Source organism: Euleptes europaea, chromosome 18 (assembly GCF_029931775.1).
Source record: "Euleptes europaea isolate rEulEur1 chromosome 18, rEulEur1.hap1, whole genome shotgun sequence".
In the NCBI taxonomy this organism is placed as follows: domain Eukaryota; kingdom Metazoa; phylum Chordata; class Lepidosauria; order Squamata; family Sphaerodactylidae; genus Euleptes; species Euleptes europaea.
In genome coordinates, this window is record NC_079329.1 from 38,671,765 (window position 1) to 38,687,127 (window position 15,363).

The 15,363-nt window shown below is 44.4% G+C and overlaps 1 protein-coding gene across 1 annotated transcript in view; it reads right to left on the reverse strand.

Moving 5' to 3' along the window:
- Positions 1-15,363, reverse strand: part of MYO1D (myosin ID) — a 209,133-nt gene that overhangs the window by 139,678 nt on the left and 54,092 nt on the right. The window contains exons 8-12 of the mRNA XM_056863329.1: positions 13,788-13,991; positions 12,850-12,995; positions 12,650-12,764; positions 11,037-11,207; positions 232-302 (exon numbers count right to left, since the gene is read on the reverse strand). Coding sequence (XP_056719307.1) covers positions 232-302; positions 11,037-11,207; positions 12,650-12,764; positions 12,850-12,995; positions 13,788-13,991 — 707 coding nt within the window. The remainder of the gene's footprint in view (positions 1-231; positions 303-11,036; positions 11,208-12,649; positions 12,765-12,849; positions 12,996-13,787; positions 13,992-15,363) is intronic.

Here is a 15,363-nt window from a genome sequence, read left to right on the forward strand (position 1 = left end):
TGGCTCAGGTTACAAACAGCACAGACCAAATCATTTTTAGATCAGATTTCTTCAGCCACCTCCATGGACTGGAGAAAGCCCCACCCTCCCTCCCCAAAAACTGAAGAGTATCCTAGACTGTAATGAAAACACAGACACAAGAATAAGAAAAACAGCATGGTTATAAAAACGTATAAGAGTATACTAATTGTATGAGTTTATCAACAGCAAATGCAGGAACCACACACTTACATAACATCTCCAGCGTAGTGCTTAATCCTAAAGTCTCGGTCAAACTCCAAGTTTTTGTCCATAGCACAGAGCTTAAAAACAAATAGTTAAGAGGTCAGTGTTAAAACACTGGCATGGAAGGCCTTCCAAAGCTGCTTTTAAGTTCAGGCATGGTCTGTAAACCACTGCTGCTTTTCTGGGTTTGGATGTGAAATCTCTTTCATAATACTGTTCTTTACTCCTGCACCCAAACACAGAATCTGGACTAAACAGCTTTCTAAGAATTTGTCTTTTAAAACTGTTAGCTCCAGATATCTCCAAGATCTATCAGATTAAAAGTTATTTGAAACCTTTAATTTTCTGACAGTACAAATTAATTAATTGTGAGTTCTGTTCGTTCAACTAACACCAGCAACCCAGACAGAAAACCTTCAAAGAGTTATTTATCTTACAGAAAAAAGAAACACTTTATCAGGCAACAAGTTAGAAAATACAAGCATGTGAATATTACCCCTGGAGTTATTGCAAAAATAACTGCCATAATTATCAGATCTCCTAACATTTCTCAACCACATTAAAGTTAAAGAAAACCAGATTTCAGATTATTGTCTGAAACTGCTTATAAGAATTTTCTGAAAACCCAAGTCACACACACACAAACAGAAATCTCACCTATTCTCTTTCGCATTTTCTGTCTAGATAAATCTGATTTGCTTATCACATCAATGCATTTTTGTAGAAAAATAGCTCTTGTATTTTATGTTAAATCTCTTTTAACTTAAACATGTGATTATCATCTAAATAAATAACTGATTCTTAACTACTGATGAGCTGAACAGGTGCATCTAAAAAGACATTTTCTTTTCTACAGCAAGATTAGAAGGCCAAACTTAACTCTTAATCTCCATTAAAAGGCAATAAATCTAGTATTTCAGTAACTGTTTTAATTAGCTGTCAAAGATAAAAGAAAAACCTTATGCAATCAGAGTTCACCAATAGTTGAACCTGGTATGAACCATGATTCTATGATTCCATACAAAAACATGCATGATCAGCAGGACAACAGACAAGAAGGTATTTATTTATAGACAGCCAAGCCAATCTTTTCTTCAGACTCAGTGATACTGTTCCTGTTTATTAATAGAAACTCTGAGAAATCAGAATTTAGGTTTATCTCTGTCATCTGTTCCTTTCCATATTCCTTTGTGCCATGTCATGAATGCACTCAAGGCCAAACTGCAGGGCACCATTAAGCAGACAGTTCAATGCAAACTTTATTTTAAAGGAGCTTCTTTTGTAGGAAACAGCCCTGAAAAAAGGTACACTAAAGACTGCAATTAAAGACTAGGACGATTTCTCAGTTATGTTGCTATATCAAGTTCATGAGTCATTTTGGAAGAAAAGTGGGCCAGCATCTTTTCCCACAGGTTTCAGATACACCCAAACTGAACCTTGTTTGCCAAGCAGTATTTTGAAGTCCAGATGTCAAAAGTCTCAAGAAACAAACTGGCCGATCAAAAACGCTGAAGGTAATTATCTAATGGAAGAATTTCAGAAGAATCGATGGAAGAATTCCAGAAGTAGGTACCTTACTTTGATTATGCAAAACTGAAACCATAATTTAATAAAGAGGGGTGGAGGTATACTCGCGCTTACTAGAACATTAGAATAGGAATGTAAAGATAATAAATTTAATGGATATACATAATAGGTTATCCGGGCTGTGTGACCGTGGTCTTGGTATTTTCTTTCCTGACGTTTCGCCAGCAGCTGTGGCAGGCATCTTCAGAGGAGTAACACTGAAGGACAGTGTCTTTCAGTGTCAAGTGTGTAGGAAGAGTAATATATAGTCAGAAAGGGGTTGGGTTTGAGCTGAATCATTGTCCTGCAAAAAGTATCAAAGGTAATGTGCTAATCATTGTCCTGTAAGTATCAAGATAATGTGCTAATGAGGGTGTGGGATGTTAATATGGAACCATTGTATCTTGAAGTGATCTGTTAATGTGTGAAATCAAAAGCTAATCTGCATGGCTATTGTGGACTGTAGTCTTTGTTAGTCTGGAGGTTTTCAGGACAGGAAGCCAAGCCTTATTCATTCTTAAACTCTCTTCTTTTCTGTTAAAGTTGTGCTGATGTTTATGAATTTCATGGCTGAACATGGACTGACACAAACAGGACACAGGCTCAAACCCCCCCCCCCTTTCTGACTATATATTACTCTTCCTACACACTTGACACTGAGAGACACTGTCCTTCAGTGTTACTCCTCTGAAGAAGCCTGCCACAGCTGCTGGCGAAACATCAGGAAAAAAAATACCAAGACCATGGTCACACAGCCCGGATAACTTACAAGAACCAATGAACTCTGACTGTGAAAGCCTTCGACGATATACATAATAGTTTAATATGGAACAGTAAATGGAGATTATGAGCCAAGTATAGATCAAACGATAGACAGCTGATTAGGCTTTTTCTTTTTCTTTTTTTGTAAGCAATGAATCGATAAATGTACAACGAATCCCCTGGAAGATTGATTATATTGTATGTATGGGAATGACTGAGTTTGTTATGTATAATTTTTTAATAAAATATCTTTAAAAAAACATGGTAGTACGGAAAACATGTTCAAGTGGAGGCAGGTGTTGACCCCAATCCTTCCTTCCAGTTTTGCCCTGCCTCTCTCCACACGCTCCCTACCCCAAGTTCTAAGACAAGACGTTGGCCTGGCAGTAGAAAAAATGGCCCAAAGAGCAAGACGGGGGTGAGGGCAGAAGGTGGACAGAAGGGCTCATTCCTCCTTTCCATATCTCCACTTGAAATTCACACATCCACTGATGTCCATATAATTTATGACTATACAGCATGGGGCATAACAATATCATAAATCAATTGCCTGATCATCATAACTGAGGCCCCATGTTTAGTGATCACTCTAAATATTGCCATAAACTCTATTTCCTATGTAGAAATTCTATACGGGAAAACCATAATGGGTGAAAAGGCCTTGACGTGCTCAACGTACGAAATGGGGATGGGGGGGAGGGGCAGACAATCAAATTGGATCGGGAACATCCAGTGATGAGCCGTCCGGCACAATGAGGATCACGCAGACTGCACAACCCTTTGGCTGTCAGCCAACTGAAAGAAGAGCTGTAAATTAATTCAGATTTCTCCTCCGCACACAGGGGAAGTATTCTCCTATGCTGCGCTGGTTTTGCAGAACAGAAAAGCAAGCGGATAGCAGCCCACTAGATATCCAGCCCGTAAACTAGGCCACTAGTATGTAGGGCAGAGCAGCCCCTCGGAGCTTATCCACCCTGATGTAGAACCCAGCACGTTCACCAGGGAGCAGTGGAGCATTCATGGTGAGACTGAGAGATCGTTACTCCGATAGCAGATCAGCACACAATCCTCGGTGCTCTTCAGAAACATCCATCTTAGCTTCTGCAGCCTCCACTGTTGCTCTCAGTAAATCTGCCTCAAGGCATACCTCTTACTACCTGAGAAACGCGATGTCATCTTGGCTTTGCTATGAGGGGCATGATTAATAATTTGGGCATAAGGAGGCAGAAACCTGGCTTTCCTTTACAATTTATAGCTTGGAATAGCAAAATTCCAAATAAATTCACGATCAGGATCAAACCAAGAGGCATGTAGGATATGCTCTCTGTTTGAAGATGGGGAGGGGCCATAGCAAACAGAAGGTCCCAGGTTCAATCCCCAGAATCCCCAATTGAAACGATTTGGTAGGAGGTGATGTGAAAGACCTCCACCTAAGACCCTGGAGAGCTGCTGCCAGTTAGAACAGACAGTACTGATGGTGATGGACCAAGGGTCTGGTTCTGTATAAGGCAGCCTCATGTGTTCAAGATCTGGGGTACCCAGAGAAATCTAGAGATACAAACTTGAGCGCACAAAGGCACACTCAAGTTTCCGTCCACCAATATTTGAGAAAACACTGGAAAAATCCAAGACTGATTTATTTTTATTTTTAGCCATCTGCCTGACATCAAGAAAGGCATTGTGAAAGAGCCAGGGAGAGCCGAGAAAGTACTTCATAGCCATAACTTCCAGTCTATTAATCTCCCTCAAAGTTTTGGGGTAGGGTTATTTGTGCACAGTTCCAGGCTTCCTCAGCCTCTCCACCCCAAGCAGCATGCAAGCAAATATCATTTTGTTCCAGAACTGTTCAGGACAGAAGAGAATCCGCGGGTTCAAATGGGAGAATACAAGAGGCTAAAGATAGTGAGCACAGTACAAGCAAAGACAAAAGTTTCCAGAGTCAATTCGCTATATGTTGAGCAGGCTCAATCTCTCTTCTAAATAGTAAGAGAAGTTGGTTCTCTTACTATTTGAAATCTTAGCAATGCCATCCTCTGCTCAAGGAAACACTACATTTAACACGTTAAGCTTTCCCACACAATCAATCACAGGTGGACGCAGGGTTGCCAGGTCTGGGTTGGAAAATACCTGGAGATTTTGGGGGTGGAGCCTGGGGAGGATGGGGTTCAGGGAGGGACCTCAGCAGGGTATGATGCCAAACCGTCCACCTTCCAAACTAGCAATTATCTCCAGGGGAACTGATCTCTATTGTCTGGAGACCAGTTGTAATTCCGGGAGATCTCCAGCCACTACCTGGAGGCTGGCAACCCTAGGTGGACAGCAGCTGAAACAGGTTTTGCCAATCTTCAACACCTCTTTACCCACTAAGAAGCTGGAGACCAGTAAGCCCCAATCCGGTGCCATTAATGAAAGAAGTCAGAAGATTAAACACAGGGTGCACTGGCCACCCATTTCTTGAGAGCCCAAGGCACAATATAACCGGCTCACACAGCGGCTTGCATATATACCTCCAGAATACACATGAACACATGAAGCTGCCTTATACTGAATCCGACCCTTGGTCTATCAATGTCAGTATGGTTTATTCAGACTGGCAGCGCCTCTCCAGGGTCTCAGGCTGAGATCTTTCACATCACCTACTTGCCTAGTCCCTTTAACTGGAGATGCCAGGGATTGAACCTGGGACCTTCTGCATGCTGAAGCTCTACCGCTGAGCCATGGCCCTTCCCCCATACCATTGCTGGGAAGCTGCATCAGGGAAAGACCTAAGTCTCTGTGCCCTGTCTGTTGGCCTCATAAGGCAACTGGTTGACTGCTGTGTGAAACAGGATGCTGGACTAGATAGACCACTGGTCGGATTCAGCAAGACTCTTCTGGCATACATGATGTGCAGTTATAACAGTCAACTGAGAAGCGCATGGTCAGACTCTGCCAATATTATCTACTTATTTCAGGGTAACTCCTTTAAAGAATTTCCACATTAAGTGCATTATCTGGTTTACAGGGTAGCTGTACAAGGATTTGAATGACCTGTTTTCTGAAGACTAATTTCTATGGTATAAAGAGAGCTTCAGTGTACAACAGCATCCATGGGGCTCTATGAAGAAGCAGCAGCAAATAATAATCTCTGAGGCTCTCACCCGTGTGGCAAAAATTATTTTGAACATCTATATCTGGCATGCCTCAAGTTCTCCACAGAGCTCTCTCCATGGTGACAGTTTTACTCAGTAAAAATAGAACTCCCAGAGCAGATTGTTTCAACTGTGTACCTACCGATACTGCTCGATGCTTTTCAAAAGTCAGAATGTAAACAGACGAAGGTCTAGAGATGCTAGGAAGAGGCTGCTGGACGTTACCTCTGCAACCCAGCCTCTCCCGACAGTCCAGCTGCACGGGCTCTCTCCAGCCAGCATCTTCATCAAGCAAACCGGCCTTCACCCAACCATTCATGCACAGAAAGTGGGGGTAGTGGTTAGAGTGTCAGGCTAGAGTGTCAGGTGTGAACCCCACTCCCCCATGGCAGCTTGCTGGGTGACCTGGGGTCAGCCACACACTTTCACAGGGTGCTGAGAGGATAAAATGAAAGAGAGGAAATCTGTGTAAGCCACCTTGGGTCCCCACTGTGGAGAAAAGTGGGGTATAAGTGAAGTAAATAAATAAATATATATATTCTTCTCCATTCCTGCAGCTGCTGAATTCTGCTGAATCCCAGCTCACAGAACCTACACGCAGGAATAGTTGCTTATAGCAGGAGGGCTGGAGGGAGGGAGGACAAAATCACTCTGCTCCTGCAGGGGGAGGGGCCATGGCTCAGTGGTAGAGAATCTGCTTGGCACGCAGAAGGTCCCAGGTTCAATCCCCAGCATCTCCAGTTAAAGGGACTAGGCAAGTAGGCGATGTGAAAGACCCCTGCCTGAGACCCTGGAGAGCCGCTGCTGGTCTGAGTAGATAATACTGACTTTGATGGACCAGGGGTCTGATTAGGTATAAGGCAGCTTCATGTATTCATGTGCAAACACGCCTCCACTGAACAAAGGGGGCAATTCCATCCCCTTATCTCTCCTTGTAGCAGCCAGCCCCCACTTCCCCACAAACGATATGACTATTCCTCCATGATGGTCCCACCACTCTAGGAAAGAAAACTGTGTGCCTCCCGCATATTACTGTTTACATGTTCAGCTTGACCCCACCCCCACCTAGTTTGGAAGAGGGGGCTAAACTGGAAATAAAGTGAGAACAACGGGTTTTTCCAATTTAACCCAGTCAAATCATTTGCTCCTACAATAGCATCAAAGATACTTTTGCAAACTTTCACAGCCCCAGTAGACAAATGTAAGGCAGCAACACTAGTATTAATTTAATTGATTAATCTAACTAAATACCTTCCGGTTGAGTTAAAGAATGAGTTAAGCCTCGTTTTAAATGAAGCAGTCCCCTCTTCTCTCTCTCCCTTCAAAACTGGCCTTTGCCCTCTGTGACGGAGGAGAGTCAGAGGGGCAAGTGTTTGATTGATATGGAGATGTTCTGAATGACTCGCTATGCCAATAAAGGTTTTGAATTGAATTGAATTGTGCCTTAATGAGCCCCGTGGCGCAGAATGGTAAGCTGCAGTACTGCAGTCCAAGCTCTGCTCACGACCTTTGATCCCAACAATAGTCAGTTTCAGGTAGCCGGCTCAAGGTTGACTCAGCCTTCCATCCTTCCGAGGTCGGTAAAACCAGTACCCAGCTTGCTGGGTGTAAAGGGAAGACGACTGGGGAAGGCACTGGCAAACCACCCCGTAAACATAGTCTGCCTAGTAAACGTCAGGACGTCACCCCATGGGTCAGTAATGACCTGGTGCTTGCACAGGGGACCTTTACCTTTAACCTTTTGTGCCTTATAGAAACAAAGTTGATTTAGTTACAACACCTTGCCTTGATTCCTACATCCACGTCCAGACTGCTCGCCAACACTATTGAGTTAAGCCTCGAGCAACCATACTCTGAGCGGCTGCCTAGCAGCCAAGGGGAGTCCCCTGCAAGGGAGGGGGCAGACATCCAGAGATGGTGGCGGCCAATCCGAAGGAGCACTGCAAAGTCCTGCCTAATGGGAGGAAACGGTCATTTTCTGACCCAGCCTTCTATCGGGGCTGGACATCAGTGAAGGGATCTTGGTGGGGGGTTAGGGGAAAAACCTTGACGCCCTCATACCCCAAGAAGACAAGACAGAGAGGAGGACTGAGACATGGGCTGGTACCACTGCTGGTCCTCACCTCTTGGAGAAACACCACTCTACCTCGTCGCTAAGTGCTAAGCAAATCAATATCACAGACACGTGCTGGATCATGGGTTCGTGACCGGACTCACAGTCTGACATACAGCGGGGGGCGTCATCTTAAAAAGCGCTCGTTCATTCAGCACTGGAAGGGAGCCCTGCGAGGGGGGAGAATGTGGTTTTTGTTTCCCTCCTGCGGAGCCAGAGGAAAGGGGCAAAAGCCTCCCCCTTCTGCTGGCAAAAGCAGGGTGGGAGGGAAACCAGAAGCTCCCCCCCCACCCTGCACGCACCTCAAAGGGCTCCCTTCCAGCACCAAGCACTTTTTAAGGTGACTTCCCCTGATCCCCTGATCCATGTCTGACTGTAAGCCCAGAACGACAGGGCCAGTTGAACATAACAATGCCAATGTGCTAACCGAGCTGGGGTGGGGAGTGGGGATAATATTGGTTCAGCAGATGTGCTCAAAATGTTTTCTGCCAAGCCGAATGTGCCAGTGTGAAACCACCACAGGAACGTTCCCTTAGTACTACACTTCACAGCAGCAAGCCAAAACAACATGTCTAAATTTTAATTCTATCATGTTAACTCTGGAAGCAGTCCCAAGTCTATTTTTTTAAAATTTGTGTATGTTCAAATGACTATTTGACCTATAGGATGAGCTCTTCCCCTCCCCTCTCCCCGCCGCCCCACTTCGCCTTCTTTGCAAAGGGATCCCGGGTGAGCCGTTCATCATCAAGTCAAAAGGCATCCCTGGGTGCCTGTCAAGGGGGACGCCCAGTTTTCAAAGCAGTGGGGAAAGCCGTTAGGGTGCGTCGCAGAAAAAAACAAAATATCAGACTCGAGGGCTTCAGGGTGGAGAAGTAAAAGCAGCAGCATCTTGTCACTGACGAGGACAACAATCACTTGACCGAAATCAAACGCCAACACCATCTGCAGTTGCTGCCACAGAAAAATAGCTGATTAGGAAATGGTCACATGCATGTAAACTGGGTCTCTATTGGTTGTAAGTGACATCATGATCGTCTAGCCAGCTCTAGTTTTTCCTTGTTGCATTAAAAGGGCTGTGACTCCACCTGCAGGACATCAGAGCAACTCCAATGACTCCCAATGAGAAAATTAGGCAAATTATCTACAAAGAACAGCAAACTAGACTGAAGCAATTCTGCAGATTGTGCATTTCCGAAATGCAGGCCCTGCACACCTTTGACCCCAACCTGCACAGGTGCCAGCTGCTCCCCTCTTCTGAGGGGTGCCATCAGAATAACTAACTTCGCACAGGAAACTGTTCTGTTTCATCCACTATTCAGTCAGCTATATTGCCCTGCATGTCACAGTCACACCCTTCTAATCTAGTGAAAACCTCTGCCGGTCCCCATCCATGGAGACAGCTACAGTTTTATTTGATACTTCCCTACTCCCATACATCTAGTACTGAACTTGCCTCCAGAGTGGGGATCAAAAAATCCACACAATGGGGACACTGACGGGGGGGGGGAACCAAGAGAAACAATGTGCATAGCTCAATTTGAGTCCAGAAGCACCTTAGAGATCAATAAAATATTCCAGGGCATAAGAGAGTCAAAGGTCAGTTTATCAGATGCATATCTGGACACATAACTTTAAAAAATGCCCACTGAAATCATGGTCAGGATTATGAGGTTGCTAAACACCACCACAAAATTGGGCTGTTAAATGAGCAGCCTAGGAGAGAAAAGGGCATGAATGTCAAGGGGAGGGAATAAGGTGTGGGGAGAAGGTGGAGCCAGGAGGAGCTGAAGGCAGGGGGAGAGAAAAAGAGGTCACAGTGAAAGAGGGGATAAACATAAGGTGACAGTGAAGAGAGGAAGTGGGGGGCCATCAAAGAGATAGGACTGCCTCTGCCACCTGAAGTTGTGCATAGGACCACCACACATGCACACACACAAAATCCTAGAACCCACAAGGTCCAAATTCAGTGCCCCTACTACCATGATAGTTATCACAGATTTATTTTGCTAGCTGATGTTGCCTCCTCTTCCTCCTCTCCCCTTCCCTTCCCAGCATAGGGGAAATGACTGTTTGTCCCTTGGGGCCAGATGCCCCTCTGCATTGACCTCTGAAGAAAACAGAAAGTGGGACAAGGTCACAGGAAGGGAGGAAAACTTCCAGTACAAGATTTTGATCTCTGAAACAGGTGCCATAACCACGAGTTCTTAGCTTTTTACCTGCCTCTCCACAAAACTGTATAGTGTAGAAGATGCTAACAGGACCCTGAGCATTGTTTGTTCTCTTACTAAAACTAATACATTTCTCATTTACAACTCTGGCCAAGTTCTCACTGAGGTGATAAGCCTGTTTAAGGGGGCTGTACCATTTCGGATTACAGGTGGGGACTCACATGATGGAATACTCCTCCCCCCCCCCAAAAAAAATCCCTAGACCTATAAGACCAGCACGTTCAGGACAAGTTTCCTGATATGCTAGTCCTCTAGGACCAGGAAATATTTTTGTGTGGAGGTGCACTCCATCCCCCCTCCACCTGTAATCTCCAGCGACACACCTTGGTAGGAAGTAGGCCTGTGTCTTTGTAGGACCTTTGGAAAATGAACTCCCTGGGAGCCAAAACAGGTGTTATGTTTTCCACAAGGTCACCATTGGGACTTCAAGTCCTTGCGGCAACTCATGTGTCAAAAGGACAGATGGGCCTGATTTGGATTGGGGCAGTGGGCAGAGGAGGGATTCCTGACCCTCCCCCAAGCCATTTTCAGCCTCCTGATGGAGCCCGGTCCCTGGGATGTTGTGGCTACTGCACACAGCCTGGCGGTGGGGGGGAGAGATTTCCTGAGCAGAATCAAACCTGTCTGTGCTTTTTGCCCATGAGTGGCTTCAGGGCCCTGCAGCTAGTCCCCATGGCAAACTCAGGAAAAATAACATATAGTTTGGCTCTTAATCACACTCACTCAAGCTGAGGGGTCAACCACCAAAAATGCCCATCTGCAGAGAGAGGCAGGTCATTTATTCAAGCACAGAATCTGCATTATGAGAATCTGAACTCTTTAAAACGCAAGTTTTCTAGCCCTTGCATCTGCATGCAGGCATGAAAATGCAGAGTATCGACTGGAAAATGCACTGGAGTTTGTTTCACATAGTTCTTTGACCACCCAGATGAAACTAAATCAGCTATATTCACAGTTGCTTGATCTGTTCAGTCAGCAGAAAAATAATTTCACAGGCAGAACCGGGAGTACCTTCCGACTGGAGAAGTGAGCGTGTTTCCCCAGTTTGTTATTAAGTGCCTCCAGGAACATCTCATCGGTGACTTTTCCAACATTCATGCAAGCATCATCAAGATTGGCAATGATCCCTTTATGTTGCTGCTCCACGAGGTCAACAATGATCTGGTTGTTGAAATAGTCAATCTAGCAAAAATAACAGAGCCAAGATATTTACAGCAGGAAGTGAGGAAGACTGCATTAAAAAAAAGAAACACACAAAGGAAATTGACATCAGGAAGTGAAGGACTAAATGTTACTTGTGGGTTCCTTAGCATGCATCTTTACCCCAGAAGTTGACAAGACATTTGTTCCAGTATCACAACTGGCATTTCAGGCAGATTTGAACAAACCTATTAAAAACCCTATTTGGTCGCCATAAGTCGGCTGCTACTTGGTAGTACTTTACACACGTACCCATTTAAAGCTGTTTCACAGACCAAAAAGTCACAAGATGGAAAGGGCTTGTAAAGAGTCCCAGTGGTTAGGTGAGGACTTAGACACTCTTTGACCTTGACATAGCTACCCACTGGTACAGAATCTCAGGCTCCTGGCAACCTTTGAGTCCATCCTGATTTTCGACAGCCATAAGAACATAAGAAAAGCCCTGCTGGATCAGACAAACGCCCATCAAGTCCAGCAGTCTGTTCACACAGGGGCCAACCGGGTGCCTCTAGAAAGCTACAAACAAGTCAACTGCAGCAGCATTGTCCTGCCTGTGTTCCACAGCACCTAAGATAATAGGCATGCTCCTCTGATCCTGGAGAGAATAGGTATGCATCATGACAAGTATCCATTTTAACTAGTAGCCATTAATACCCTTTCCTCCATTAACATGTCCACTCCCCTCTTAAAGCCTTCCAAGTTGGCAGCCATCACCACATTTTAGGGCAGGGAGTTCCACAATTTAACTATGCGTTGTGAGAAAAAAAACTTCCTTTTATCTGTTTTGAATCTCTCACCGTCCAGCTTCAATAGATGACTCCGCGTTCTAGTATTATGGGAGAGGGAGAAAAACTTCTCCCTTTCCACTCTTTCCAAACCATGCACAATTTTATAGACCTCTATCATATCTCCCCTTAGCCGCCTTCTTTCCAAGCTAAACAGCCCTAAGTGTTTTAACTGCTCCCCCTAGGACAGTTGCTCTAGTCCCTTAATCATTTTGGTTGCTCTTTTCTGCACCTTCTCAAGCTCTGTAATATTCTTTTTTAGGTGTGGTGTCCAGAACTATACACAGTATTCCAAGTATGGTCTCACCATAGATTTGTACAATGGCAGTATGATATCAGCAGTTTTATTCTCAATTCCTCGTCTAATTATGGCCAGCATGGAATTTGCTTTTTTTACAGCAGCCGCACACTGGGTTGACATCTTCATCGAGCTATCCACTACCACCCCAAGATCCCTTTCTTGATCTGTCGCTGCCAGCACAGATCCCATCAGTGTATATGTGAAAGTGGGATTTTTTGCCCCAATATGCATCACTTTATACTTGCTCACATTGACTCTAATTTGCCATTTTAATGCCCATTCTTCCAGTTTGTAGAGATCCTTTTGGAGCTCTTCACAAGCCCTGCTTGTTTACTCACATGCTTCCAAGGAATCCCCTCGCGCTGATACTCTTCCTGTTCTTGCTTCAAAACCAGCTGAATAAAGAGCTGCTGCAACTTCTCATTGCAGTAATTAATGCAGAACTGCTCAAAACTGCAATGCAAAAGAGAACGGCTTTAAATTCACCACCTTGAAACAGATGTAAGTCACAAGCGCATTCTTTGTAAAGAATGCTTACCTGTTATTGTCAAAGATCTCAAAGCCGTAAATATCCAGGACTCCAATGACTGTGTTCTTCCCATGAACTGTGTTGCTGTGCTCTTTCACTTCAATCACATCATTAATGTGTGCTACAATCCAGCAGAAGAGTCGTTCATATATTGCCTTCCAACCGAGAAAACAACTACGTCATTCTCATAGAGGTCACAATTAGTCACTATACATAACAAAGGGGCATCTCCACAGCATTCTAGTAGAAACCCGAAGAATACTGAGTGAGGTCTAACCTTTTCCAGGTGTCAAAATCACAGCAAGGTGCAGGGAAACCCAAGTGCAGATTAGCATGCTGCACTTTCCTTTGGCTGCTTAAATTTTGCTGGTGTAATAAAATTCCAGTTTACAACAAGCTAATTTTCAAATGTCGGTCCCAGATTATTTTCCATGGTGAAGCCTGAACTACTACATTTCTATAGCATCAAGAGATCCAACTACACGTGTTTCCCACACACCCCACAACTCCCACTGAGAAAATTTAGTTGCTGTAACATAACCTGACAGATGATCTTTTCAAATATATGCAAGTTATATTGCCCAGAATTCTGAAACATCGCGGACTAACACTAGTGGTACCACCAAACTGCTCAGAACAGACGTGCAAATAGCCACTTGGTCTGGCAGTACGTGATGAGTAAGCATCATTGTAACATAATTAGGCAGGAAAAGTATTGAAATTCAAAGAGAGCTTTCTCTCCTCCCCTCTCACTTACAGGCTAGAACATTTTTCTGCCAATACTCTTCTTGTGGACTCCTCTTGTGGACATATTTTCATGGCTGCCTCCAGTGATCACAAGACAACCATGCCAGCAGTTAAAGAATTTCCAAAGCAAATTATGAAGCCACAGACATGAGAAACATCTGAAAGACCTGGAAAGCTGTACAAAGAAGATCCACATTCACCTTTGCAAAGGCATTTCTGCCATAGGTAGCTTCTTGCTCAGTATGCTGTTTATCAATGACATCTCGGCCAGTAGCAACCGTTCGAAAAAGTAGGGCCTTCTCTACCATGTCAGCTTTGGTCGACAGCAGATCTGCGATGACAGACACCAGCTTGCTGTTTTCAATCACTGGCACATCACCATCCACAGAAAACTTCAAATTGCCCTGCAGAGAAGAAAAAAAGAGGTGGATTTGGTTTATTCTCCATCAGTACGGGTAGCAAAATTACTCTGACAAGGTCACAGATTTCAAGCAAATACAAATTGATGCAGGCCAATGCAAGAGCCTGCCTTTTACTAATGCATCACTTTTGCTAACAGGTGTAACACACATCTGTAACATCTGGACAGGAAGCATTTTTGGACCTGAGGAAGTTACACTGCTTCTTTTAAACTACAAGGAGGGCCGTACTCAATAAGCACCCTCCTCTGGCCCTCAAAGGCACACAAACACAATTATGACCTCCCTTCTGCCTTCCATGGTTCCAGCTTGAGTCGTCCAAAACTCCAAGGAAGGAACAGCACAGTGGCTGAGCATTTTGTTTAGTTTCTAAGCTGCTTTCATTTTTCCTGGCCTAGCAAACAGCGTCTTCTCTCTTAAGACATCAGGAGCTGTTTGAAAGCATCTGACTATAGTACCTCAAGCTCTGCTTGTGGTCTAGAAATTGAACAGGTTGACTGAAGTGACAACAGCTTGGACTCTATGTTCTTTTAGTCTTTTCCAAGTGTGATTTTCTGGTCGGCTCTGTCTTTGTCATGAAAGACACCCTAGAGGAAATCAGCTGCAGATTCATGGGGCTTGTTGCTGGCAAGCAGGCTTTGTGGCTTCTACAAGAGAGACACTATCTTCCTTATACTCTCAGGACAGGCACAGTCTCTCAAAGTGCCCAAGACAGTGGAGCACGGAGGTAGCCTTCATTATGTCAAACAGAAGGAGGAAGGAAAGGAGCCTATGATCCCATCTTTGACCTTAACGTCAGAGTGAATCTCAATCTGGCATCAGGGTCAGATTTCAACCTTCCAGTATCCTAGGTTAAATACTGGAGCCGTTGCTGGAGACCTGCTGAGCTTCTAACGCGGACTAAAGTGTTAGGGGTGCTAGACAAGAAATGTGTGCTGTTAGAGCCCCCTACCCCAGAGAAGGGGTTGCAAGCCTAAGGGTTATTTGCTCAAATCTGACACAGTCAACGTGGTAAGCAGTACAGGAAGAAAACAGCTGTCATGTACCCTGACTGTTAATGGTACAGATTATTGAACACAGAAGGCCTGACTATTGCTACAAACAAAAATGTGTTTCTTGCTATGTCGGCATGGCTCCTTCTGTTCCATCCTTGAGAAAGATAACTACGAATAAATGGCGTCATGCCCAGAACTAAATCTAACAATGAGTGGAACACAGGTCTGAAACAAGTATTTCTCTGGAAAATTCATGCTAGAGTTGCTTACATCACATTTCAGAGGAAACAAATTATATGCTTTTCATACAGTCACATGAGTTTCTTGTAGCTGGGCCATTATAAAATAGCCACACCCAAAAC